The sequence below is a fragment of the Salmo salar genome, chromosome ssa22, assembly GCF_905237065.1.
Source record: "Salmo salar chromosome ssa22, Ssal_v3.1, whole genome shotgun sequence".
In the NCBI taxonomy this organism is placed as follows: Eukaryota; Metazoa; Chordata; class Actinopteri; order Salmoniformes; family Salmonidae; genus Salmo; species Salmo salar.
In genome coordinates, this window is record NC_059463.1 from 33,008,503 (window position 1) to 33,035,656 (window position 27,154).

The 27,154-nt window shown below is 41.6% G+C and overlaps 1 protein-coding gene across 4 annotated transcripts in view; it reads right to left on the reverse strand.

Moving 5' to 3' along the window:
- The window catches only part of LOC106583141 (low-density lipoprotein receptor-related protein 1), a 219,342-nt gene extending 195,169 nt beyond the window's left edge, over window positions 1-24,173 (reverse strand). For all 4 annotated transcript variants that reach the window (XM_045705049.1, XM_045705048.1, XM_045705050.1 and 1 more), the window contains exon 1: window positions 23,641-24,173. In XM_045705049.1, coding sequence (XP_045561005.1) covers window positions 23,641-23,782 — 142 coding nt within the window. In that variant the 5' untranslated portion in view covers window positions 23,783-24,173. The remainder of the gene's footprint in view (window positions 1-23,640) is intronic.
- Between the last annotated feature and the right edge of the window lie 2,981 nt (window positions 24,174-27,154).

A 27,154-nucleotide genomic window follows, 5' to 3' on the forward strand; every position in this document is an offset into this window, starting at 1 on the left:
AATTACAACAAACTAATTGCAGCATTACAAAAATGGAAGAGGCAAGTAGAAGGAAAAGTAAAGAACTTGTCTGTCGGCCCTGCATTTAAGAACATAAATGGTTCAAGAAAATTGTGATAAATAAAAACATATACCAAATTAATTTGAGGACCAAAAAATTGACAGCTGTGCCATATAAATTGCAAAATAGTTGGGAAGAGATTTTCAATGTACCCATTCCATGGCACATGGTTTATGAATTGACACGCAAAACAACGGCGGATTCAAAACTTCACATTTTTCAATTTAAATTATACAAAATTCTTGCAACACACACACACACACACACACACACACACACACACCCCCCCTTCCGAGCTCTGCAGATTTTTCTGTGAGGAGGCAGAGTCATAAGATAACTTATTTTGGTACTGTCCATATGTAGCTCGTTTTTGGTCACAGGTCCAGGAATGGAACTAACACTGCAGATAACAATACTGGGTGATTTGAAAAGTCAGTCAGTCAATCAATAATATATTTATTTTAGCAAAAATGTTTCTCTAATTTATCATCTGTAGAAAATATGAGAATAGAAAGGTTCAGTACTTTTGTGAAGCATCACAGCAGAGTTGAAAAATACATGGCAAATACAAAACCAAAATGGATGGTGTTAAGAGAGATGAATGGTGGGACTAAGATAACCAATATAAAACATATATACACTGTAAAGTGTATATAGGTTCAGAAATTGTGAAATAGCACAGTTACAAAAATAAATCAAACTGGATGGACATCAGAAATAGGACTAAAAACAAAATATAACTATTGTAAAATAGATTGTTTCTGTAAAATGTGTATAATATGTATAAACTGAAGGTAGAAGCCTAAGTGTTGTTGTTTATTAGTTTACTTCAATTGGGGGAGGGGTGTTAGGGTTTGCATGGAATAATAAAGGTATATTCTAAAAAAAGTATGCATGCATGTATACCCCTCCCCACCCCAAATGTAAAAAAAAATATATAAAAAAACTGTAGCCCACTACAGCTGCAGGTAGCATAGAGAATCTTATGCACTCTGATCCCATCTGGGCCAGGGGAAACGTAATGTCATGTTTCTATAGCCTGAGCTATGTACAGTAACATAGCCACCCGAAGTGTGACTATAAACCAAATTTGATCATGTTCACATTTTTTTTAAATGTTTGCAAAAATGCAAAATATGACATTTACATTAGTATTCAGACCCTTTACTCAGTACTTTGAGGCACCTACAGCAGCGATTACAGCCTCGAGTCTTCTTGGATATAATGCTACAAGCTTGGCACACCTGTATTTGGGGAGTTTCTCCCATTCTTCTCTGCAGATCCACTCAGGCTCTGTCAGGTTGGATGGGGAACGACACTGCACAGCTATTTTCAGGTCTCATAGGTGATGTTCGAATAGGTTCAAGAACGGGCTCTGGCTGGACCACTCAAGGACATTCAGGGACTTGTCCCGAAGCCACTCCTGCGTTGTCTTGGCTGTGTGCTTTGGGTCGTTGTCCTGCTGGAAGGTGAAACTTCGCCCCAGTCTGAGGTCTTGGGTTCTCTAGAACAGGTTATCATCAAGGATCTGTATTTCGCTTCGTTCATCTTTCCCCTCGATCCTGAATAGTCTCCCAGTCCCTGCCGCTGAAAATAGTGCCAGGTTTCCTCCAGATGTGACGCTTGGCATGCAGGCCAAAGTGTTCAATCTTGGTTTCATCAGACCAGAGAATCTTATTTCTCCAAGCGGGCTGTCATGTGCCTTTTACTGAAGAGTGGCTTCCTTCTGCCCACTCTACCATAAAGGCCTGACTGGTGGAGTGCTTAGAGATGGTTGTCCTTCTGGAACGTTCTCATCGCCACAGAGGAACTCTGGAGAGGTCTGTCAAAGTGGAAACGGGATGCACCGAAGCTCAATTTCATGTCTTATAGCAAAGGGTCTGAATACTTACGTAAGTAAGTTATGTTTATTTGTAATAAATTAGCAAACATTTCTAAAAACCTGTTCTCACTTTGTCATTATGGGGTATTGTGTATAGATTGATGAGGATAAACACATTTTTTATTCATTTTAGAATAAGGCTGTAACTTAACAAAATGGGGAAAAAGGGGTCTGAATACTTTCCAAATGCACTGTATTTATAGCCTGAAATAGGAACGTGATGAAATTTGGTTTATATTCACACCTCGGGTGGCTAGGCTACCTTGGCCTTGAACCAAAATGATTGACTGGAATTAATCAACACAATAGTGTTGACATACTGTATGAGTATCTTTTTAATTACAGATGCAAAAGCCTTACATGATGCAACCCTGCATACAGCGAGGTCAGCCTTGTTAAGTTGTATCCAGTCAGTTGTCTCTGCCTGTGTAAAAGGGTTTTAATGTTGTCATCCTCCCTGGGCCAGGATTTTTTTTTTTTAGCATTATAACAAATGATCTGGTCCCATCATAGCCCATATAAAACCTTTTTTAAAGCTGATTTATTACTGTCATATGCTACAACAACTAGGGTGTGGAGTTGGATAGGTTTGTCAGTGGTGTGAAGTACTTAAGTAGTACTTTTACTTTGTTTTTTGGGGGGTATCTGTACTTCACTATTTATATTTTTGCCAACTTTACTACATTCCTAAAGAAAATAACTTTTTCTCCATACATCTTCCCTGACACCCAAAAGTACTCGTTACATTTTGACAGGAAAATGTTACAATTCACACACTTATCAAGAGAACATCCCTGGTCATCCCTACTGGCTCTGATCTGGCGGACACACTAAACACAAATGCTTCATTTGTAAACCATGTCTGAGTGTGCCCCTGGCTATCTGTAAAAAAAATAAAAAAATAAATATAAATATATATATATAAAAAAAATACATAAAAACATTTGTGCCAGCTCATTTGCTTAATAAGGAATTTTAAATGGTTTATACTTTTGATACTTAAGTACATTTTATAAATTCCATTTACTTTTGATACTGAAGCATATTTAAAACCAAATACTTTTAGACTTCTACTCAAGTAGTATTTTACTGGGTGACTTTTACCAGTGTCATTTTCTATTAAGGTAACTTTACTTTTGCTCAAGTATGACAATTGAGTACTTTTTCCACCACTGAGGTTTGTCTACTACCACATCAGGGAAAACTCTGGGCCCCAGGAAGACAATTTCCTCCACCACTCTGGGACCTGTGGTGCCACCTGAAATCTCCACAATGTTACAAATTTAAAAAAAACATATCCTATTTGTATGATCTACATCTTACATGTTTTTCGTGGTGGGGATAGGCTTCCATAGTTTTATGTGGCTCAGTGCAGATGGCAGCTACTGTGACAATTTCAGAATGTAACAGGCTGTTACTGCAATTTCAGGTAAAAACTACAAAAAAAGTATAAAATTAGGAAAATGTCTATATATTTCAGCAGTTTGAAAAACATTGCTCTGCTATTACCATTTATACTGGAGGAGTGTTGGCTCAACGAGACAACTTTACACTGCCCTGCTTCAACGGGAGAAACTTTCAGGCAAGTGTCGTGCGCCAACTCTGGAGGTAGAGGTCTAGATGTATGCAAGTTTACATTTTAGTAATATGTGTAGCTGACGGTATATTTATAAAAAGTGTAGAGGCTCTAACTATCTACTAACCCTAACTCTTAACAGTAACATTAGCAAGCAGTTGCTTATCAACAGATAGATGCTCTACCAATGTTCATACTACAGATTGACTAGCCAAATAAAGGTTGACCAAAACTTCATACCAAATCATTGCGCCATTAAACCAATGGTCTCCATTTTTCCTAGAAATAGCTGAAAACCACAACAGAGAATAATAGTCACTCAAGAATAAATTGCTTTCAAATTCCAAAAGATAAATGGAAGAAAGTCTGACAGCTTTTTCTGGTGATACAGTATGTTACACTTGAGATCTGGAAAGGGAGGCTAGAGAAGATAAGTGTATTAAGAAGATTGATTATGGGGTGGACAGTTAGATCTACTCCTCAGTAAAATACAATAAAAATTAACCCAACACTGATTGCCCCTAGTTTTACACACAAAATGTTGAACAAGACAGATATTTTAGATAAGTACAGAACTAAATCAAAACATCTAGGGGTTCATAGATTTTATGAGATGAAGTCACTGCTCACAGGATAAGTCACTCTCACACTCTGCACTGCCAAAACAAATCCTTTGTATCTGCTCCTTTTTAAATCAGAGACATTTATAGATCAATATCACTCCAACACCTACTCTCTCTTTCTCTACATTTCTTTTCCTCCCTCCATCTCCAGGCCTTAGGAGGATGGTTTGGATGTGTGAATAGCTTTTTCACAGCTCCACAATGGTAACAGCCTCTATACCTAAAATGAGCTTCCTCTGCCAGTCACACACACTCAATCTAATCCACAATCTAATCTGGCCTCTTTAAAAGATATCATGAACATAATATCTTAAATTACATTTCTCGAGATCACACCGACCCAGGGGCAGCTGGGAAATGTTTTTAGCCATGACAGACTGATCTCTCCAGCAAAAGTTCCACCCAACATTTCCCATGTAGGCCTAAATCAGATCAAATCTTCTTGGTCTTTGTTATTGAGGTCTGTCCTGTTTGAACCTAGCATTTGTCAAGGCGTAGTTAAGGATCATACCATCTCCACCTTAACTGACACCCTAGACCTACTACAATTTGCATACCACCCCAACAGATCCACGGATGACGCAATTGCAGAGTACTCGGTGGAGGCTGGCTAGTGGTGACTATCTTCTCAATTGCATACTCATCGTGTCCTCCCTCTCCCCCTTCTCAAAACCCATTGGATGAGAACGAAAGAGGTCCCTCCCCTCTGACCTTCTCCTCCAATGGGTTTGAGAAAGAGCCGATAGAGAGAGGATGTGGAGTATGCAATTGAGAAAAAGCCATTTACATTCTCCATCCCTCCCTCCACCTATTCTTCCCACTCTAGCTCCCAGACATATAAGCAGCAGAACTAGATAAAATGGCAAAATGCACAAGGAAAAAAAAAAAACATACAGATGTAGATATGCCCCCCTCAGCGAGATACTGCTTAATGTGAGCGCTCACATTTTTCAACATGTTTTGTTTTACAAAAGGATAGATTTGGAGTTAGATAAACTTAGATTTTTTGGCAGGTACATATGCAGGATGCTACCCTCCACAGCATGGCCTTCGCTCCAGATCAAAACTCCAAACCTACAACCTAATTTTGACCAAAATTAACCAGAGAGATTACTGCTTCCAATGTTCTTTTTCCAAGCTTTACAGAGGTAGCTCTAGCCAACAAACAGCAGAGACCTGAGGACACCATTCCAACCTGGAACTGAGTGAGTAGAGTTTGGTCTGATGCCATTTTAAAAGCCAAGAAGAAAAATAAAAAAATAAAGTACATTACAATGATATATTTTACTTTATGGGGACAATGCTGAGTTAAGCCTCCCATGCTTGCAAGGACAGATTACAAATTCAATTGGCACTAAGGTGTGAAGTAAAAGGCCTTTGGGCCCAACAAGTGTCAGGAGTCTTTGAAGCGTCCTCTGAAGCCCCCACCTGCTGTTCAAAGACCATTCACTGGCATTTTCTACAAGACATCTGCCTCCAGAAATAAAAGCTTCTCCCAAGTGGGTGTGACACCTACTCGATTCCACCTGGCGATCTGTTCACCGTCTGCCCTGGCCTGTCTCTCCCTGTCTGGTAACGGTACCTTCACAACACTCACCCCTCTCCCGAGCTTTCGCTCGCCTCCAGCACATGTGCACTGTTGGGGCGAGTGACTCTGAACTTACAATGGCTAGCCTCAAGTCGTTATATATTTAAAAAAAATTCTTGTGCATTTTGATATTTGTCTCATGACTCCAGCATACTTTGTTGACTACAAACTTTGTTAGCTGATGAAATTGCTGTACAATATGACCTTGATGCCATCTGATGCACATTCAGATGTCATAAATCTGCACTGCAGAGCTCTCCCTGTACTATGCCGTGCCTTGATTGTATTACTGTTGATGATATCTGGAAATGTGCATGTACACCCTGGGCCACCTACTGTTGCTAGCAATTTTGACTTGTGCTCTGATATCTGCTTCACTGATTTCTGCACGTTAACACTAGAAGCGTATTACCTAAAATGGATCAATTGAAAGTGTGGGTTCACAGCTCCAATCCAGATGTGTTGGTCATTACTGAGATGTGGTTAAGGAAGAGTGTTTTGAATACTGATGTTAATCTTTCTGGTTATAACGTTTTTGGGCAAAACAGATCTTCCAAAGGTGGGGGAGCAGCAATCTTTACCAAGGATCACCTTCAGTGCTCGGTTGTCTCTACCAAGTCTGTCCCAAAACAATTTGATTTGCTGGTTTTAAGCATTACACTTTCAAATAGCTCTTTGTTGACTGTTGCTGGGTGCCATCGTCCTCCTTCAGCACCAGCCTATACCATGCCTGCCCTAAACTCTCTCCTGGCCCCTTACACGAAGTCTGAATTTGTCCTGCTAGGTGACCTAAACTGGGATATGCTTAAACCACCTGACCAAGTCCTAAAGCAATGGGACTCCCTAAATCTCTCAGATTAAATCACCAATCCCACAAGGTATGACTCCAAAACACCCAGAAAATGCTACTCTCCTCAATATTATCCTCACAAATAATCCTGATCGGCATCAGTCTGGTGTTTTCTGTAATGACCTTAGTGATCACTGTTTTACAGCCTGTGTTCGTAATGGCTGCTCAGTGAAACGACCTGTCCTGATTTGTCATAACCGCTTGCTAAAATATTTTTATGAGCAAGCCTTCCTTCATGAACTGGCCTCTAAAATGGTAAAGAATCAGCTTGAGTCCCTCTGTCGAAGACGCTTGGACCTTCTTTCTTTATATTTTCAGTGGTATTGTTAACAAAACATGGCCTCAAAGAAAATAAGAATTAAAAACAGGTTTTGCCCGTGGTTCGACCGTGATCTTGCAGAGTTACTCCACCTCAAGAATTGCATTTGGCGAAAGGCTCGGCACGCGCATACTCAGGCTGACTGGCTCTCATTCAGGCAAATGAGAAATAAGTGCACTCAGGCTATCCGGAAGGCCATAGTTAGTTACTTTAAGTAGCAGCTCTCTCTCTCTGTGGTTCTGACCCCAAGAAGACCTGGAGAATAAACCCTCCTACTCAAGGCTGCCCATGTCCCTTAATGTTGATGTGGTTGTTACTGACAAGAAGCACATGGCTGAGCTCTTTAAATGACCACTTCATTAAGTCAGGATTCCTACTTGACTCAGCCATGCCTCCTTGCCCATCCAACATTTCCTCATCTCCCACCTCTTCTAATGCGACTATCCCTGATGCTTCTCCCTCTTTTTCTCCTGCCCTGCTACAAAGTTTCTCCCTGTAGGCCGTCACTGCATCCGAGGTGCTAAAGGAGCTCCTTAAACTTGACTCTAAACAAACATCTGGGTCACATGGTTTAGACCCTTCTTTAAGGTTGCAGACCCTATCATCGCCAAGCCGGTCTCTCCTCTCTGGGGAGATTCCCATTGCTTGGAAGGCAGCCACGGTTCATCCTTTATTTTAAAGGGGGAGATCAAGCTGATCCTAGCTGTTATAGGCCTATTTCTATTTTGCCCTGTTTATCAAAAGTGTTGGAAAAACTTGTCAATAAATCAACTGACTGGCTTTCTTGATGTCTATAGTATTCTCTCGGGTATGCAATCTGGTTTCCGCTCAGGTTATGGATGAGTCACTGCAACCTTAAAAGGTCGTCAAATGATGTCACCATTGCCCTTGATTCTAAGCAATACTGTGCTGTTAATTCTATTGACTTGGCCAAAGATTTTGATATGGTAGACCATTCCATTCTTGTGGGCCGGCTAAGGAGTGTCTCTGAGGGGTCTTTGACCTGGTTTGCTAACTACCTCTCAGAGACTGCAGTGTATAAAGTCAGAACATCTGCTGTCTCAGCCACTGCCTATTAACAAGGCAGTACCCAAAGGCTCAATCCAAGGCCCCACGCTCTTCTCAATTTACATCAACATAGCTCAGGCAGTAGGAAGCCATCTCATCCATTTATATGCAGATACAGTTTTATTCTCAGCTGGCCCCTCCCCGGATTTTGTGTTAAATGCTCTACAACAAAGCTTTCTTAGAGAAAGCTTGGTGGACACTATCCTTAACCTTGTTCTGAACACCTCCAAAACAAAGGTCATGTGGTTTGGTAAGAAGAATGCCCCTCTTCCCACAGATGTTATTACTACCTCTGATGGTTTAGAGCTTGAGGTAGTCACCGCATACAAGAACATGGCTAGACGGTGCACTGTCCTTCTCTCAGCACATTTCAAAGCTGCAGGCTAAAGTTAAATCTAGACTTGGTTTCCTCCATCGTAATCGCTCCTCTTTCACCCCAGCTGCCAAACTAATCCTGATTCAGATGACCATCCTACCCATGCTAGATTATGAAGACATAATTTATAGATCAGCAGGTAAGGGTGCTCTCGAGCAGCTAGATGTTCTTAACCATTCGGACATCAGATTTGCCACCAATGCTCCTAATAGGACACATCACTGCACTCTATACGCCTCTGTAAACTGGTCATCTCTGTATACCCGTCGCAAGACCCACTGCTTGATGCTTATTTATAAAACCCTCTTAGGCCTCACTCCCCCTTCTATGAGATATCTACTGCAGCCCCCATCCTCCACAAACAACACCCAGTCACATTCTGTTAAAAGGTCCCCAAAGCACACCCATCCCTGGGCTCGTCGTCTTTTCAGTTCACTGCTAGCGACTGGAACGAGCTGCAACAAACACTCAAACTGGACAGTTATTATCTCAAATCCCTTCATTAAAAGACTCAATCATGGACACTCTTACTGCCAGTTGTGGCTGCTTTGTGTGATGTATTTTTGTCTCTACCTTCTTGACCTTTGTGCTGTTGACTGTGCCAAATAATGTTTGTACCATGTTTTGTGCTGCTACCATGTTGTCGTCTTAGGTCTCTTTATGTAGTGGTTGTCTCTCTTATTGTAATGTGTGTTTTGTCTTATATTTAAGGCACTCTGTTGCCTACCAGTGAGAGGTGGTGGATCTTTTCAAGTCCTGGAATTCTTGTTGTAGTGATGAAGGGCCTAAGTTGCAACATTGCCAGTAGTAGGTCTGAGCAGTATGTTCTGCATTCATTGGTATTGTGTTATGGATGTGTGCAAAATGTATACTGCTGGCATTCTGACTATCTCCAGGGGCCTTTTCATCAAATATTGTGTAGAAACTATTCTAAAATACTTACAAATGGAATTTAGAATGTACATACTAGAGGTTGACCGATTAATCGGAAAGGCCGATTAATTAGTGCCGATTTCAAGATTTCATAACAATCTGAAATCGGTATTTTTGGATGCCGATTTGGCCGTTATTTAAAAAAAATTTTTTATTTTTATTTAACTAGGCAAGTCAGTTAAGAACACATTCTTATTTTCAATGACGGCCTATGAACGGTGGGTTAACTGCCTTGTTCAGGGGCAGAATGACAGATTTTTACCTTGTCAGCTCAGGGATTCAATCTTGCAACCTTAGGGTTAACTAGTCCAATGCTCTAACCACCTGCTTTACATTGCACTCCAGGAGGAGCCTGCCTGTTACGCGAATGCAATAAGAAGCCAAGGTAAGTTGCTAGCTAGCATTAAACGTATCTTATAAAAAAACAATCATAATCAATAGTTAAACTAGTAATATCATCAACCATGTGTAGTTATCTAGCCTGTCCTGCGTTGCATATAATCGCTTAGGTACACGTTGCTCCAACCATAAACATCAATGACTTTCTTAAAATTAATACACAAATATATATTTTTAAACCTGCATATCTAGTTAATACTGCCTGCTAACATTAATTTATTTTAACTAGGGAAAATGTGTCACTTCTCTTGCAAACAGAGTCAGGGTATATGCAGCAGTTTGGGCCGCCTGGCTCGTTGCGAACTGTGAAGACTATTTCTTCCTAACAAAGACAGCCGACTTCGCCAAAACGGGGCATGATTTAACAAAAGCACGTTTGCGAAAAAAAAGCCTGCATATTTAGCTAAAAGAAATCCAGGTTAGCAGGCAATATTAACCAGGTGAAATTGTGTCATTTTGCATTCATTGGATGCAGTCAGGGTTTAAGCAACCGTTTGGGCCGCCTGGCTCGTTGCGAACTAATTTGCCAGAATGTTACGTAATTATGACATAACATTAACCTGTTATGGCTAGGGGGCAGTATTTTCACTGCCGGATAAAAAACGTACCCGATTTAATCTGATTATTACTCCTGCCCAGAAACTAGAATATGCATATAATTATTAGCTTTGGATAGAAAACACTCCAAAGTTTCTAAAACTGTTTGAATGGTGTCTGGAGTATAACAGAACTCATTTGGCAGGCCAAAACCTGAGAAGATTCCATGCAGGAAGTGCCCTGTCTGACAATTTCTTGCCCTTCTTGATTATCTCTATCCATTACAGAGGATCTCTGCTGTTACGTGACACTTCCTACGGCTCCCATGGGCTCTCAGAAGGCGGCAAAAAGCCGAATCGTGGCTTTGCAGGCTCTGGCTGAAAAAAAGTAGCGCGTTTGGGTAGTGGCTGGTTACAGTACTGTGAGACTCAGGCGCGTGCCCGCGTCGACCCCATGCCTTGTTTTCTTTCGTCTGTTTACCTAAACGCAGATTCCCGGTCAGAATATTATCGCTTTTTTTACGAGAAAAATGGCATAAAAATTGATTTTAAACAGCGGTTGACATGCTTCGTAGTACGGTAATGGAATATTTAGAAATCTTTGTCACGAATTGCGCCATGCTCGTGACCCCTATTTACACTTCGGATAGTGTCTTGAACGCACGAACAAAACGCCGCTATTTGGATATAACGATGGATTATTTTGAACCAAACCAACATTTGTTATTGAAGTAGCAGTCCTGGGAGTGCATTCTGACGAAGACCACCAAAGGTAATCAAACTTTTGTAATAGTAAATCGGAGTTTGGTCAGGGCTAAACTTGGTCGGTGTCTAAATGGCTAGCCGTGATGGCTGGGCTATCTACTCAGAATACTGCAAAATGTGCTTTCACCGAAAAGCTATTTTAAAATCGGACATATCGAGTGCATAGAGGAGTTCTGTATCTATAATTCTTAAAATAATTATGTTTTTGGTGAACGTTTATCGTGAGTAATTTAGTAAATTCACCGGATGTTTGCGGGGGGTATGCTAGTTCTGAACGTCACATGCTAATGTAAAAAAGCTGGTTTTTGATATAAATATGAACTTGATTGAACAAAACATGCATGCATTGTATAACATAATGTCCTAAGGTTGTCATCTGATGAAGATCATCAAAGGTTAGTGCTGCATTTAGCTGTAGTTTTGGTTTTTGTGACATTATATGCTAGCTTGAAAAATGGGTGTCTGATTATTTCTGGCTGGGTACTCTGATGACAATCTAATGTTTTGCTTTCGCTGTAAAGCCTTTTTGAAATCGGACAGTGTGGTTAGATTAACGAGAGTCTTGTCTTTAAAATGCTGTAAAATAGTCATATGTTTGAAAAATGGAAGTTTTCGGATTTTAGAGGAGTTTGTATTTCGCGCCACGCCCATCATTGGATATTGGAGCAGGTGTTCCGCTAGCGGAACGTCTAGATGTAAAAGGTTAAAGGTTGTGCAATGTAACAGGAATAACGTTTTGTTTTCGAGATTATAGTTTCCGGATTCGACCATATTAATGACCTAAGGCTCGTATTTCTGTGTGTTATTATGTTATAATTAAGTCTATGATTTGATAGAGCAGTCTGACTGAGCGATGGTAGGCAGCAGCAGGCTCGTAAGCATTCATTCAAACAGCCCTTCGCAATGCATTGCGCTGTTTATGACTTCAAGCCTATCAACTCCCAAGATTAGGCTTGTGTAACCGATGTGAAATGGCTAGCTAGTTAGCCGGGTGCGCGCTAATAGCATTTCAAACGTCACTCGCTCCGAGACTTAAGAGTAGTTTCCCTTGCTCTGCATGGGTAACGCTGCTTCGAGAGGGTGGCTGTTGTCGATGTGTTCCCGGTTCGAGCCCAGGTAGGAGCGAGGAGAGGGACGGAAGCTATACTGTTACACTGGCAATACTAAAGTGCCTATAAGAACATCCAATAGTCAAAGGTATATGAAATACAAATCGTATAGAGAGAAATAGTCCTATAATTCCTACAACCTAAAACATCTTACCTGGGAATATTGAAGACTCATGTTAAAAGGAACCACCAGCTTTCATATGTTCTCATGTTCTGAGCAAGGAATTTAAACGTTAGCTTTTTTACATGACACACATGACTTTCTTACGCACTTTTACTTTCTTCTCCAACACATTGTTTTTGCATTATTTAAACCAAATTGAACATGTTTCATTATTTATTTGAGGCTAAATTGATTTTATTGATGTATTAAATTAAGTTAAAATAAGTGTTCATTCAGTATTGTTGTAATTGTCATTATTACAAATACATTTATAATTTGTTTAATTTTTTTAAATTATATTATAAATAAGTAAAAAAAATTGTTTAAAAAATTTAAATAAAACTTAAAATACAAAAACATATTTTAAAAAATGGCTGATTAATCAGTATCGGCATTTTTTGGGTCCTCCAATAATCTGTAACGGCGTTGAAAAATCATAATCGGTCGACCTCTAGTACATACACATTGGATTGTTTGATAAATCAAACGTTTTCGGCTAGCATCATATGCACACCCGTAGGAGATATTAATTGGTATTTATCAATGGTTTCCAGCCTCAGAGGTCATACCAGACCGTGGCTATTTGCATTAAGAAACACCCCCAATTAAGCATATGGTCAAAATCATCCCCTAAAGCCTGCTGGGAATATAAAAAAGAATAGATATATCTATCACACACAGTTGAAGTCAGACGTTTACATACACCTTAGCCAAATACATTTAAACTCAGTTTCACAATTCCTGACATTTAATCCTAGTAAAAATGCCCTGTCTTAGGTCAGTTAGGATCACCACTTTATTTTAAGAATGTGAAATGTCAGAATAATAGTAGAAAGAATTATTTATTTCAGCTTTTATTTCCTTCATCACATTCCCAGTGGGTCAGAAGTTTCCATACACTCAATTAGTATTTGGTAGCATTGCCTTTAAATTGTTTAACTTGGGTCAAACATTTTGGGTTGCCTTCCACAAGCTTCCCACATTAAGTGGGGTGAATTTCGGCCAATTCCTCCTGACAGAGATGGTGTAACTGAGTCAGGTTTGTAGGCCTCCTTGCACACACACCCTTTTTCAGTTCTGCCCACACATTTTCTAGAGGATTGAGGTCAGGACTTCGTGATGGCCACTCCAATACCTTGACTGTTGTCCTTAAGCCATTTTGCCACAACTTTGGTAGTATGCTTGGGGTCATTGTCCATTTGGAAGACCCATTTGCGACCAAGCTTTAACTTGCTGACTGACATCTTGAGATGTTGCTTCAATATATCCACATCATTTTCTTTCCTCATGATGCCATCTATTTTGTGAAGTGCACCAGTCCCTCCTGCATCAAAGCACCCCCCCCCCCCAGCATGATGCTGCCACCCCTGTGCTTCACGGTTGGGATAGTGTTCTTTGGCTTGCAAGCCTCCCCCTTTTTCCTCCAAACATAACGATGGCCATTATGGCCAAATAGTTCCATTTTTGTTTCATCAGACCAGAGGACATTTCTCCAAGAAGTACAATCTTTGTCCTCATGTGCAGTTGTAAACCGTAGTCTGGCATTGCTGAGCGGTCTTTCAGGTTATGTCGATATAGGGCTCGTTTTACTGTGGATATAGATACTTTTGTACCTGTTTCCTCCAGCATCTTCACAAGGTCCTTTGCTGTTGTTCTGGGATTGGTTTGCACTTTTTGCACCAAAGTACGTTCATCTCTAGGAGACAGAACGCGTCTCCTTCCTGAACGGTATGAGGGCTGTGTGGTCCTATGGTGTTTATATTTGTGTACTATTGTTTGTACAGATGAACGTGGTACGTTCAGGGGTTTGGAAAATGCTCCCAACGATGAACCAGACTTGTGGAAGTCTAAAAGATTTTGAGGTCTTGGCTGATTTATTTAGATTTTCCCATGTCGTCAAGCAAAGAGGCACTGGGTTTGAAGGTAGGCCTTGAAACACATCCACAGGTACACCTCCAAGTGACTCGAATGATGTCAATTTGCCTATCAGAAGCTTCTAAAGCCAATTTCCCAAGCTGTTTAAAGGCATAGTCAACTTTGTGTATGTAAACTTCTGACCCACTGGAATTGTGATACAGTGAATTATAAGTGAAATAATCCGTCTAAACAATTGTTGGAAAAATTACTTGTGTCATGCACAAAGTAGATGTCCTAACCGACTTTCCAAATCTATAGTTTGTTAACAAGAAATGTGTGGAGTGGTTGAAAAACGAGTTAATGACTCCAACCTAAGTGTAAGTTAAAAAGTTTTATTTAGCCCAGTTGTGGCTTGACCAAAGGGAAAAAAAGGTAGCTATAAAAAAAAAAATGGACCATTATGACAATTCAAGTTGCTTTAGCAATGGCAAATATATAGACCGAATAAAAACTGTGGACCACATTTACTCCACACACAGATGCGTACAAAGCTCTCCCTCACCCTCAATTTGGCAAATCTGACCATAATTCTATCCTCCTGATTCCTGCTTACAAGCAAAAATTAAAGCAGGAAGCCCCAGTGACTAGATCAATAAAAAAAGTAGTCAGATGAAGCAGATGCTAACCTACAGCAGACTAGCAGACTGGAATATGTTCCGGGATTCCTCCGATGGCATTGAGGAGTACATCACAGTCATTGGCTTCATCAATAAGTGCATCGGTGATGTCGTCCCCACAGTGACCATTCGTACATACCCCAACCAGAAGTCATGGATTACAGGCAACATCGGCCCTGAGCTAAAGGCTAGAGCTGCGGCTTTCAAAGAGTAGGACTCTAACCTGGAAGCTTATAAGAAATCTCGCTATGCCCTCCAATGAACCATCAAACAGACAAAGCATCAATTCAGGACTAAGATCGAATCGTACTACACCGGCTCTCACTCTCGTCGGATGTGGCAGGGCTTGCAAACCATTACAGACTACAAAGGGAAGCACAGCCGAGAGCTGCACAGTGGCACGAGCCTACCAAACGAGCCTAACTACTTCATGCTCTCTGAGGCAAATAACATTGAAACATTCATGAGAGCATCAGCTGTTCTGGACGACTGTGTGATCACGGTCTCCACAGTCGATGTAAGATCTTCAACCTCTCTGGGCTAGGCGGGACGAATTCGTCCCACCTACGTAACAGCCACTTGAAGCCTGTGGCGCGATTTTCAAAACCTTAAAAATCCTATTACTTCAATTTCTCAAACATATGACTATTTTACAGCTATTTAAAGACAAGACTCTCGTTAATCTAACCACACTGTCCGATTTCAAAAAGGCTTTACAATGAAAGCAAAACATTAGATTATGTCAGCAGAGTACCAAGCCAGAAATAATCAGACACCCATTTTTCAAGCTAGCATATAATGTCACAAAAACCCAGAAGACAGCTAAATGCAGCACTAACCTTTGATGATCTTCATCAGATGACAACCCTAGGACATTATGTTATACAATACATGCATGTTTTGTTCAATCAAGTTCATATTTATATCAAAAACCAGCTTTTTACATTAGCATGTGACGTTCAGAACTAGCATCGCAAACTTCCGGGGAATTCGCTAACATTTTACTAAATTACTCACGATAAACGTTCACAAAAAGCATAACAATTATTTAAAGAATTATAGATACAGACCTCCTCTATGCACTCGATATGTCCGATTTTAAAATAGCTTTTTGGTGAAAGCACATTTTGCAATATTCTAAGTACATAGCCCAGGCATCACGGGCTAGCTATTTAGACACCCGGCAAGTTTAGCACTCACCATAATCATATTTACTATTATAAAAGTTTGATTACCTTTTGTTGTCTTCGTCAGAATGCACTCCCAGGACTGCTACTTCAATAACAAATGTTGGTTTGGTCCAAAATAATCCATCGTTATATCCGAATAGCGGCGTTTTGTTCGTGCGTTCCAGACACTATCCGAAATGGTAAAGAAGGGTCGTGCGCATGGCGCAATTCGTGACAAAAAATTCTAAATATTCCATTACCGTACTTCGAAGCATGTCAACCGCTGTTTAAAATCAATTTTTATGCCATTTTTCTCGTAGAAAAGCGATAATATTCCGACCGGGAATCTCCTTTTCGGCAAACAGAGGGAAAAAAAAATCACAAAGACGGGGGCGGCCAGGTCACGCGCCTAAGCCCAGAGTCCCTTGATCGGCCACTTGAGAAAGGCGATAATGTGTTTCAGCCTAGGGCTGGGATGACGACATTCAGGTTTTTCCCGGGCTCTGAGCGCCTATGGACGACGTAGGAAGTGTCACGTTAGAGCAGAGATCCTTAGTAAAAGATAGAGATGGCAAAGAAGTTCCAGAAATGGTCAGAAAGGCCACTTCCTGTAAAGGAATCTCTCAGGTTTTGACCTGCCATTTGAGTTCTGTTATACTCACAGACACCATTCAAACAGTTTTAGAAACTTTAGGGTGTTTTCTATCCATATGTAATAAGTATATGCATATTCTAGTTACTGGGTAGGAGTGGTAACTAGATTAAATCGGGTATGTTTTTTATCCAGCCGTGTCAATACTGCCCCCTAGCCCTAACAGGTTAAACAGGTCAACATTCACAAGGCCGCAGGGTCAGGCGGATTACCAGGACGTGTAATGTGAGCATGCGCTGACCAACTAGCAAGTGTCTTCACTGACATTTTCAACCTCTCTCTGTCCGAGTCTGTAATACCAACATGTTTTAAGCAGACCGCCATAGTGCCTGTGCACAAGAACACTAAGGTAACCTGCCTAAATGACTACCGACCCGTAGCACTCAAGCCTGTAGCCATGAAATGCTTTGAAAGGCTGGTCATGGCTCACATAAACACCATTATCCCAAAAACCCTAGACCCACTTCAATTTGCATACCACCCCAACAGATTCACAGATGATGCAATCTCTATTGCACTCCACACTGCCCTTTCTCACCTGGGCAAAAGGAACACCTATGTGAGAATGCTATTCATTGTATACAGCTCAGAGTTCAACACCATAGTGCCCACAGACCTCATCAATAAGCTAAGGACCCCGGGACTAAACACATCCCTCTCCAACTGGATCCTGGACTTCCTGACGGGCCGCCCCCAGGTGGTAAGGGTAGGTAACAACATCCTCCACACTGATCCTCAACACAGGGGACCCTCAGCGGTGCGTGCTCAGTCCCCTCTTGTACTCCCTGTTCACTCATGACTGCACGGCCAGGCACGACTCCAAAACCTTCATTAAGTTTGCCGATGACACAACAGTGGTAGGCCTGATCACCGACAACGATCACTGGGTCCTCAGATCCTCAAAAGGTTCTACAGCTGCACCATCGAGAGCATCCTGACTGGTCACTTCACTGCCTGGTATGGGAACTGCTCAGCCTCCGTCCGCAAGACAATACAGAGGGTAGTGTGAATGGCCCAGTACATCACATTGCTACTCTCTGTTGTTATCATCTATGCATAGTCACTTGAATAACCCTACCTACATGTACATAATACCTCAGCTAACCGGTGCCCCCACACACTGACTCTGTACCGGTACCCCCTTGTATATAGTCTCGCTATTGTTATTTTACTGCTGCTCTTTAATTACTTGTTACTTTTATTTCTTATTCTTATCCGTATTTTTTAAAACTGCATTGTTGGTTAGGGGCTCGTAAGTAAGCATTTCACTTTAAGGTCGACACCTGTTGTATTCGGCACATGTGACTAATAACATTTGATTTTGATCTGACATACCGTGACGAGATCCTGAGATGCAATGTCGTGCACTTCATCCGCCGCCATCTCCTCATGTTTCAGCATGATAATGCACGGTCCAATGTCGCAAGGACCTGTACAGAATTCCTGGAAGCTGAAAATGTCCCAGTTTTTTCATGGCCTTCATACTCAGACATGTCACCCATTGAGCAAGTTTGGGATCGACGTTTACGACAGCGTGTTCCAGTTCCTGCCAATATCCAGCAACTTTGCACAGCTATTGAAGAGTGGGACAACATTCCACAGGCCACAATCAACAGCCTGATCAACTTTATGTGAAGGAGATGTGTCGCGCTGCATGAGGCAAATGGTCACAACAGATACTGACTGGTTCTGATCCACACCCACCTTTTTTTTAAAATAGTATCTATGGCCAACATGCTCATCTGTATTCCCAGTGATGTGAAATCCACATAAATTATTTTTATTTTTTTCCCCATATGAACTCTAACTCAGTAAAATTGTTGCATGTTGCGTTTATTTTTGTTCAGTGTAATAGGAGTGCTCATATGCTTTATACCGTAATCCTGATAGTTATTTCCATTATGGGGCGATGTCACCCATCCCTTGTAAGTGGTGCCACATGTGTATGAAATTTTATTCAATAAAGTGAATATGTCCCACATCCCAGGCCCACCCTATTCCAGTCCACCTAGGCGGGTGGCGGTGGCATGCTGCAATGCAAGTCCTGAGCTAGTGTGCCTAACTTGGCTGACTTAGGTAAATAGCCAGGCAGCACCATGTTAACTGAGGGTTGAGTGCATTGAGTCAACTTGAACAAGAGCATGGTATTGGAGCAGAGAGGCAGGACTAGGGAGTGGAGAAAGAGAGTTGAGGCAAGAATGGGAGAATGCGGAACTCTCCTTTAGCCAGTACTGTCAACGTTAAGTTTTAAGACTTTCACCCATTTTCCACGTTCATGGCTCCTCTCATCCGTCTATGCAAATAATTCCTCCTTCCTCATCTTGACTGTCAGCACCAAGAACAACTGAGAATTCCATCTGGAGTGAGTGAGGGGTAACCATCCCGCTCACCCCACACATCCCCATCCCCACCACTCCACATACTTCCCAGATGAATGACCTTTCTCTATCCAGATGTTCCTTAGAGAGTCGGGGTTGGGTGGGGTGAGGGGTAAGGGCCCTCTGTTTCATATGGTCTCTCTTCCCCTTCAAACCCCTTTTGGCTCTGGGGATGTCAACAAGCTTGTGATGTCAATTTAACACCTCTGCAGTGAAGAAATGCCCCAAATTGGGGCTTCAATTGAGTGTCCATTTTCTTAACCTCTCTTGGGTAGGGGGCAGTATTTTCACGGCCGGATGAAAAACGTACCCAAATTAAACGGCCTACTAATTCGGGCCCAGGAACTAGAATATGCATATTATTAGTAAACACTCAAGTTTCTAAAACTGTTTGAATGATGTCTGAGTATAACAGAACTCATATGGCAGGCAAAAACCTGAGAAAAATCCAACCAGGAAGTGGGAAATCTGGTGCTTGTAGGCAAGGACTAACACACAGTGACTTAGGGTTCATTTTGCACTTCCTAAGGCTTCCACTAGATGTCAACAGTCTTTAGGACCTTGTTTCAGGCTTTTGCCGTGAACAGAGAGCAAACAAGAAGGCCGGGAAGTTGACTCAGAAAATGACATGGGTTTTGTGGCCCGCGTTCACGTGATGAGGTAGCTGTGTTCCAAAACGTTTTTCAAGACATTGGAATCGTCCAGTTGGAATATTATTGAAGTTATGTTAAAAAAGGTCCTAAAGATTGATGCTATACAACGTTTGACATGTTTCAACGAACGTAAATATAACTTTTTTTTTACTTTGTCGTGAAATTTTTGGCGCGCTTCCTACATTTGGAGTAGCTTACTGAACGCGCAAACAACAAGGAGGTATTTGGACATAAATTATGGACTTTATCGAACAAAACAACATTTATTGTGGACCTGGGATTCCTGGAAGTGCCTTCTGATGAAGATCAAAGGTAAGTGAATATTTATAATGCTATTTATGATTTTAGATGACTCCAAAATGGCGGGTATCTGTATTGCCTGGTGTATGTTTCGGAGCGCCGTACTCAGATTATTGCAAAGTGTGCTTTCCCCGTGAAGTTTGTTTTAAATCTGTCACAGCGGTTGCATTAAGGAGATGGTTATCAATAATTCTTTGAATAACAGTTTAATATTTTATCAATGTTGATGAGTATTTTTGTAAATTGTTGTGCTGATTCACCAGTAGTATTGGAGGCAAAATATTTTCTGAACATCACACGCCAATGTAAAATGCTGTTTTTGGATATAAATATGAACTTTATCGAACAAAACATACATGTATTGTCTAACATTGTGTCCTAGGAGTGTCATCTGATGAAGATCGTCAAAGGTTAGAGCTTAATTTTAGCTGAATTTCTGGTATTTGTGACCCCTCTCCTGCTTGGAAAATGGCTGTGTGGTTTTTCTTGTGTTGTACCTGTCCTAACATAATATAACTTTATGCTTTCGCCGTAAAGCATTTTTGAAATCGGACAATGTGGTTACATTAAGGAGAAATGTACCTTTTAAAATGGTGTAAAATAGTCGTATGTTTGAGAACTTTGAATTATGACATTTTGTTGTTTTGAATTTGGTGCTCTGATTTTTTTCACTGGCTGTTGAATAGTGTGAACCGTGGGTGGGACGGTAGTCTTCATGAAGAGAAATGCATGATTTGAAGAGGCATGTAGACCTATATCCCCAGTATTGTCAATTTATAATCCATCACCAACTAAATTACTTAGATTGCAATTATGAGTCCCAGATGATAATTCCTAAATGTTTTACAGACAAACCCAACATCTGTGATTAGCAGTTCTTTAGAATAGATAATGAGTACCTAAATTATGAAGGGGGGCTTTTAGGGCATACGGAACATTCTAGGGTACCAACAATGCATTACCCTGAACAAAAACAACTTATGTTTAGCAGTGCTGGGACAAAAAGTGCAACTGGCTAACTCAAGAATCATTCTTAAAGTCTGACACCTCGTTGAACACGCCCTTTTCCTGTATTACCAAACACACACGGAGGCGTGCACGGGTAATTGTTTCCAGAAGTTCCAGATTTAGGGCCACTGAAGTGTACGCTAGTAATTTGGGGTGTCCAATCAAGGTTGGGAGACGCTTTAATGTATAAAACAAAGTTATGGGCAGCACAGAAGGCTTGTGCAACACTGGAGCCATCCCGACTTCGGGCAATTGCAAACTCCTTCGGCTTATACACTGCTCAAAAAATAAAGGGAACACTTAAACAACACAATGTAACTCCAAGTCAATCACACTTCTGTGAAATCAAACTGTCCACTTAGGAAGCAACACTGATTGACAATACATTTCACATGCTGTTGTGCAAATGGAATAGACAACAGGTGGAAATTATAGGCAATTAGCAAGACACCCCCAATAAAGGAGTGGTTCTGCAGGTGGTGACCACAGACCACTTCAGTTCCTATGCTTCCTGGCTGATGTTTTGGTCACTTTTGAATGCTGGCGGTGCTTTCACTCTAGTGGTAGCACGAGACGGAGTCTACAACCCACACAAGTGGCTCAGGTAGTGCAGCTAATCTAGGATGGCACATCAATGCGAGCTGTGGCAAGAAGGTTTGCTGTGTCTGTCAGCGTAGTGTCCAGAGCATGGAGGCGCTACCAGGAGACAGGCCAGTACATCAGGAGACGTGGAGGAGGCCGTAGGAGGGCAACAACCCAGCAGCAAGGACCGCTACCTCCGCCTTTGTACAAGGAGCACTGCCAGAGCCCTGCAAAATGACCTCCAGCAGGCCACAAATGTGCATGTGTCTGCTCAAACGGTCAGAAACAGACTCCATGAGGGCGGTATGAGGGCCCGACGTCCACAGGTGGGGGTTGTGCTTACAGCCCAACACCGTGCATGACTTTTGGCATTTGACAGAGAACACCAAGATTGGCAAATTCGCCACTGGCACCCTGTGCTCTTCACAGATGAAAGCAGGTTCACACTGAGCACATGTGACAGACGTGACAGAGTCTGGAGACGCCGTGGAGAACGTTCTGCTGCCTGCAACATCCTCCAGCATGACCGGTTTGGCGGTGGGTCAGTCATGGTGTGGGGTGGCATTTCTTTGGGGGGCCGCACAGCCCTCCATGTGCTCGCCAGAGGTAGCCTGACTGCCATTAGGTACCGAGATGAGATCCTCAGACCCCTTGTGAGACCATATGCTGGTGCGGTTGGCCCTGGGTTCCTCCTAATGCAAGACAATGCTAGACCTCATGTGGCTGGAGTGTGTCAGCAGTTCCTGCAAGAGGAAGGCATTGATGCTATGGACTGGCCCGCCCGTTCCCCAGACCTGAATCCAATTGAGCACATCTGGGACATCATGTCTCGCTCCATCCACCAACGCCACATTGCACCACAGACTGTCCAGGAGTTGGCAGATGCTTTAGTCCAGGTCTGGGAGGAGATCCCTCAGGAGACCATCCGCCACCTCATCAGGAGCATGCCCAGGCGTTGTAGGGAGGTCATACAGGCACGTGGAGGCCACACTCACTACTGAGCCTCATTTTGACTTGTTTTAAGGACATTACATCAAAGTTGGATCAGCCTGTAGTGTGGTTTTCCACTTTAATTTTGAGTGTGACTCCAAATCCAGACCTCCATGGGTTGATAAATTGGATTTCCATTGATTATTTTTGTGTGATTTTGTTGTCAGCACATTCAACTATGTAAAGAAAAAAGTATTTAATAAAGATTATTTCATTCAGATTTAGGATGTGTTATTTTAGTGTTCCCTTTATTTTTTTGAGCAGTGTATATTGTTTTAAAGTTGGTGAGCCTTCCAGAAGGCCTCATGCTTATCACCCTCATCAGCATGTTGCATTGAATGAAAAGAGACCGGATGAGGAGCTGTGGCTTGGAATACAGAGGCTTTAAGCCTGTACGCTTTCTTTAGGAAAGCGGCTGCGTTGGTGTTTCTGGCGAAAATAAACTACTGAGCAGACTCATGAAATAAGCAGGCCTTGCAGTTTAAAGAATTACACAATACAGGCTACATGAAATTGAGTAAAGAACTGGTAGGCTACAGGTATTTCATGAGATGTAGCCTATTTAACGACAATCAATGCAGTACTAATTTGATATTGATAAGGAGCTGAAAGTGGACGCCAGTAAGCAGTTGCAACATAGTAGCCTTAACCCTCACCTTCATGTCTTATGTCAAAATGAACGGCTACTTAATGACCGATTACATTTTGTCTGTAACCAAAGACCAAGTTACATGAATGCAGATGTGGCAATGTATTGCATCGTTTTCTGTGAGGAATATCACAGAATGTAACATTCGCAACAAAATAAGAGTTGTGGCAATTGATAACGGATGTTCATTCCAATGGCTGGTAGGCTACACAAATAAGTGACTTTCCTTGCTGCTCACGTCACACCTCCACAGCGTGTCTGTTGATTGAAAACTAAATTGCCACAGCCTAACCACTTGAGCGCAAATGTGTATTCCATGTAGCAATGCACCGGGCAGACATAAGGCTATTTGCAATAATAATGTCTGCCTAAGTGATTCAAACGGTCTTTTTTGAAAGTGGTTCAACAAAAGGCAGTAAGGACAGGCGCGTAAAAGACAATTAGTTATGGTGATATTTGCAAATCAGTGCTGCTTACCGTCGATGGCTCTGGCTGGAACGATTACTTCCAAACTGTGCAAGAATCCCCCAAAAAACAACCCAAGCACCAGCGTGTTTGCTGTGGCGCGCAACATTGTTTTTTGAAATATTCCAAACAAGATAAACGAAATAAAACTCATACACCACAGCTTTTAAGTCCTATCAAGCGGGAGTTCGCAGGCAGTCCACAAAATGTTGCCGTACTCTTGCGATGCTCTTCTGATATGCGGTTTCTGATGCGCAACGGAGCTGCAAGGAGAATAAAAACGGTGTATTCTCTCAGAACTAAAGCCAAGGCTTCTCAAGCACCTGGAATGCTACGGATTCATTTGATACATGGATACCATGTCACCTAGCTAGTTGGAATTATCTGTTAGTTTTGCTGCACATGAAGACAAGAGGGTATCATTTTCTTTGTTCCCCGTGACAGCCGGCGATACAGTTCTGACAGCCACTGCAGGGGGGGAAAAAAAAAAAAAAGTAATAACAATTTGTCGTTCCCCAACACCACCACCTCTGTTGCTGGTGGTAACACAGATTGAGTCGCGTGTGAGCCTCAACCCGTTAAACGGGCTGATGTTTGTGACGTCGGCACACCAATTGCTGGACACATCTCTGTCCACGAGCATTCAGCGTGCTAATCGACCATTGGCCAAATACTTTTCGGTGACAATTTCCACGAATCAAACTAGAGGGCGATGAGTGTATGTTTATCATAGTGGCATCGATTTTCAGATGTCTCAAATGGATATGATATGTTTTCATTAAAATGCAAGTGGCATAATCAACTCTTCCAAAAGCTGTTCCCGATGCCAAGTTTTTCCACAGAATCCCCTGAAATATAGGGGAAATCATTCAATTGAAATACATTAATTAGGCCCTAATCTATGGATTTCACATGACTGGGTAGGGGTGCAGCCATGTGAGGGCCTTGGAGGGCATAGGCCCACCCACTTGGGAGCCAGGCCCAGCCATTCTCCCCACAAAAGGGCTTTATTACATACATAAATACTCGAGACATCTGTGGCATTGTGTTGTGTGACAGAACGGCAGTTTAAAGGGGCTTTTTATTGTCCCCAGCACAAGGTGCACCTGTGTAATGATCATGCTGTTTAATCAGCTTCTTGATATGCTACACCTGTCAATTGGATTAACTATTTTTGCTAAGGAGAAATGCTCATTAACAGGGAAGTAAACAAATGTGTGCACAACATTTTGCAGAAATAAGCTTTTTGAGTGTATGGAACATTTCTGGGACTTTTTATTTCAGCTCATGAAACATGGGACCAACACTTTACATGTTTTTCAGTATAGATAGGCCTACAGTGGCACGGCAACCTTGATTTGTTTGTGTGATAGCAGAAAAACACATGTTTGGATAAAGGTGCATATTTCAGAAGTGTTAACATAGTCAAATTTCCAGATGTATAATTTATTGGCACTGTTTTCAGGACTATCTAAAAAGTAGACAACTTTCATTCTGGGATGGGGGCTAAAGCATCCCATAATACATTGAAAATGAACTGTGAACAGTGTTGAGCAGTACATGCTCAAAATTGCATACCCTAGCACAATGTTTATGTATGTACACGGAGGAAGATTAATAGCCTAAGATGGCTACTCATCAGAGGTATATTTTAAAAGCTCAGTCCCATTTTCGGAGAAAAGCCTTCCCCCCTGGTCCTCTGCCCATCTCTAAGAGAGGGTTTTATAATCCACACAAGGCCCAGGTCCCAGCCCAAGACGCATAAATCACCAGAAAGCAACAGGAGAGTTCAGCTGTGTTCTACTTTCTGACATCTGTTGGCTTGAGCTAGTATACACTGACTGCCCAGATCAGCTTTTGGGAAGGAGATATTTCCACTCCAACTAGACTGCATTTAGGGAAAAGGCTGATTTTTAAAGGCATAAAACCAACAACAAAATGATTTTGCCTTGCTTTATGGTTTCACATTTTAGGAATACCAGAGTGAGGGGAGTTATATCTATACTGTATTCATTTTCCACATGAAAGGGCACTGTAGGCAGGCTATAATAATAATCATAATCATAATACAAATATATAATAAACATTATGGTCTGCATGAGGAAAATATGTCAATTTAGGAGATACGACTGTACTTGGATTTCTGTTGTTTTTAAGTAGTGGTCAGTTGCATTGGGGCCTGTCTGCATGGGATTGTGGTCTGACATGAGTGAACACTCACAACATGTGCTGTTGCTCAGATTGAGAAATAATGGCACCCGAGACAAACAATCAGCAATTGAAAGTAGTCTGACTGCCAAGCAAAATAGACCAATTACTGGCAATTTTTGGGGTAATTATCACAACTCCTTATAGACTGGAAATGCTTACACTGTCTGCATGGCACTCGAAACCCATCAGGGTGGTTGTGAAACAAGACAAAGGACCAAGAACAACAAAAGCCAAGCCATCTGAAATAGGTTCAAGTTACTATTGTATTAGATTTCTCAACAGAGTGGGAGAGACCTTGGAATACGAGTTTCATTGTCAGCATCAATCAGTAAGAGATGTTATGCCATTTTAACAAGTGTTCATGTTATATTTGATGAGCCCTTTGACGAGTCACTGTAATATTCTGAGGATTTAGTTGATACCTGCAAAATGTGAAAGACCATGAGACTGGCTCAATTAAGGGCCTTACCCCCTAATTGGCTTTCACAACTACACAATTGAGTAAGAGGTGCTAAAACTGTCTGGCTTGCTCTAAAAACACATTGACATTGTTTACCAAACGCATGTGAACTAGCTAAAATGTAGGAAGCGCCTTAGCTAACTACCCAACCGAAACCCCCTCAGCCGCTTGGGTCCTCCTGAGTCTAACCCTTGCACTTGTCTTTTCTTACTAGTAATGATTTTACTGATAGCTGCTTTATTTGAAGAACGTTTTACTTACTATGAATGTGATAAGATGGTTGTCCTACCTAGTTTATTTAAGATGAATACAATAACTGTAAGTCACTCTGGACAAAAATGTCTGCTACATGACAAGAATATTACAATATAAAATGTAAAACAAAAGTAGAATTAATTATAGTCTTTCAGCTCACTTTCCTACTGTGCAACCCCCTCTCTTTACATGTACTGTATGTGTGTGTGTGTGAGTGTGTATGTGAGAGAATGTCTCTCTCTTTGTCCCTCTCCCTCTCCATGTCTGTCTCTCCCCCCTCTCTCCACCAGGCTGTAGCTGTCTCTCTATCTCAGTAGATGGATAAACCCTAATAAGCATGCGGAGGCAGCCAATGTCTCTCTCAAAAGCTTTTAGTCTTCTGACAGCCTGTCTCACACACACACACACACACACACACACACACACACACACACACACACACACACACACACACACACACACACACACACACACACACACACACACACACACACACACACACACAATATTAAATTGCCAGGGCAGTGTTTCACTCTAATAGGTTAATTAAATGGACATCTTGCTTGACCCCTGTCGTCCTCCTCTGTTTGTCTGTTTTTC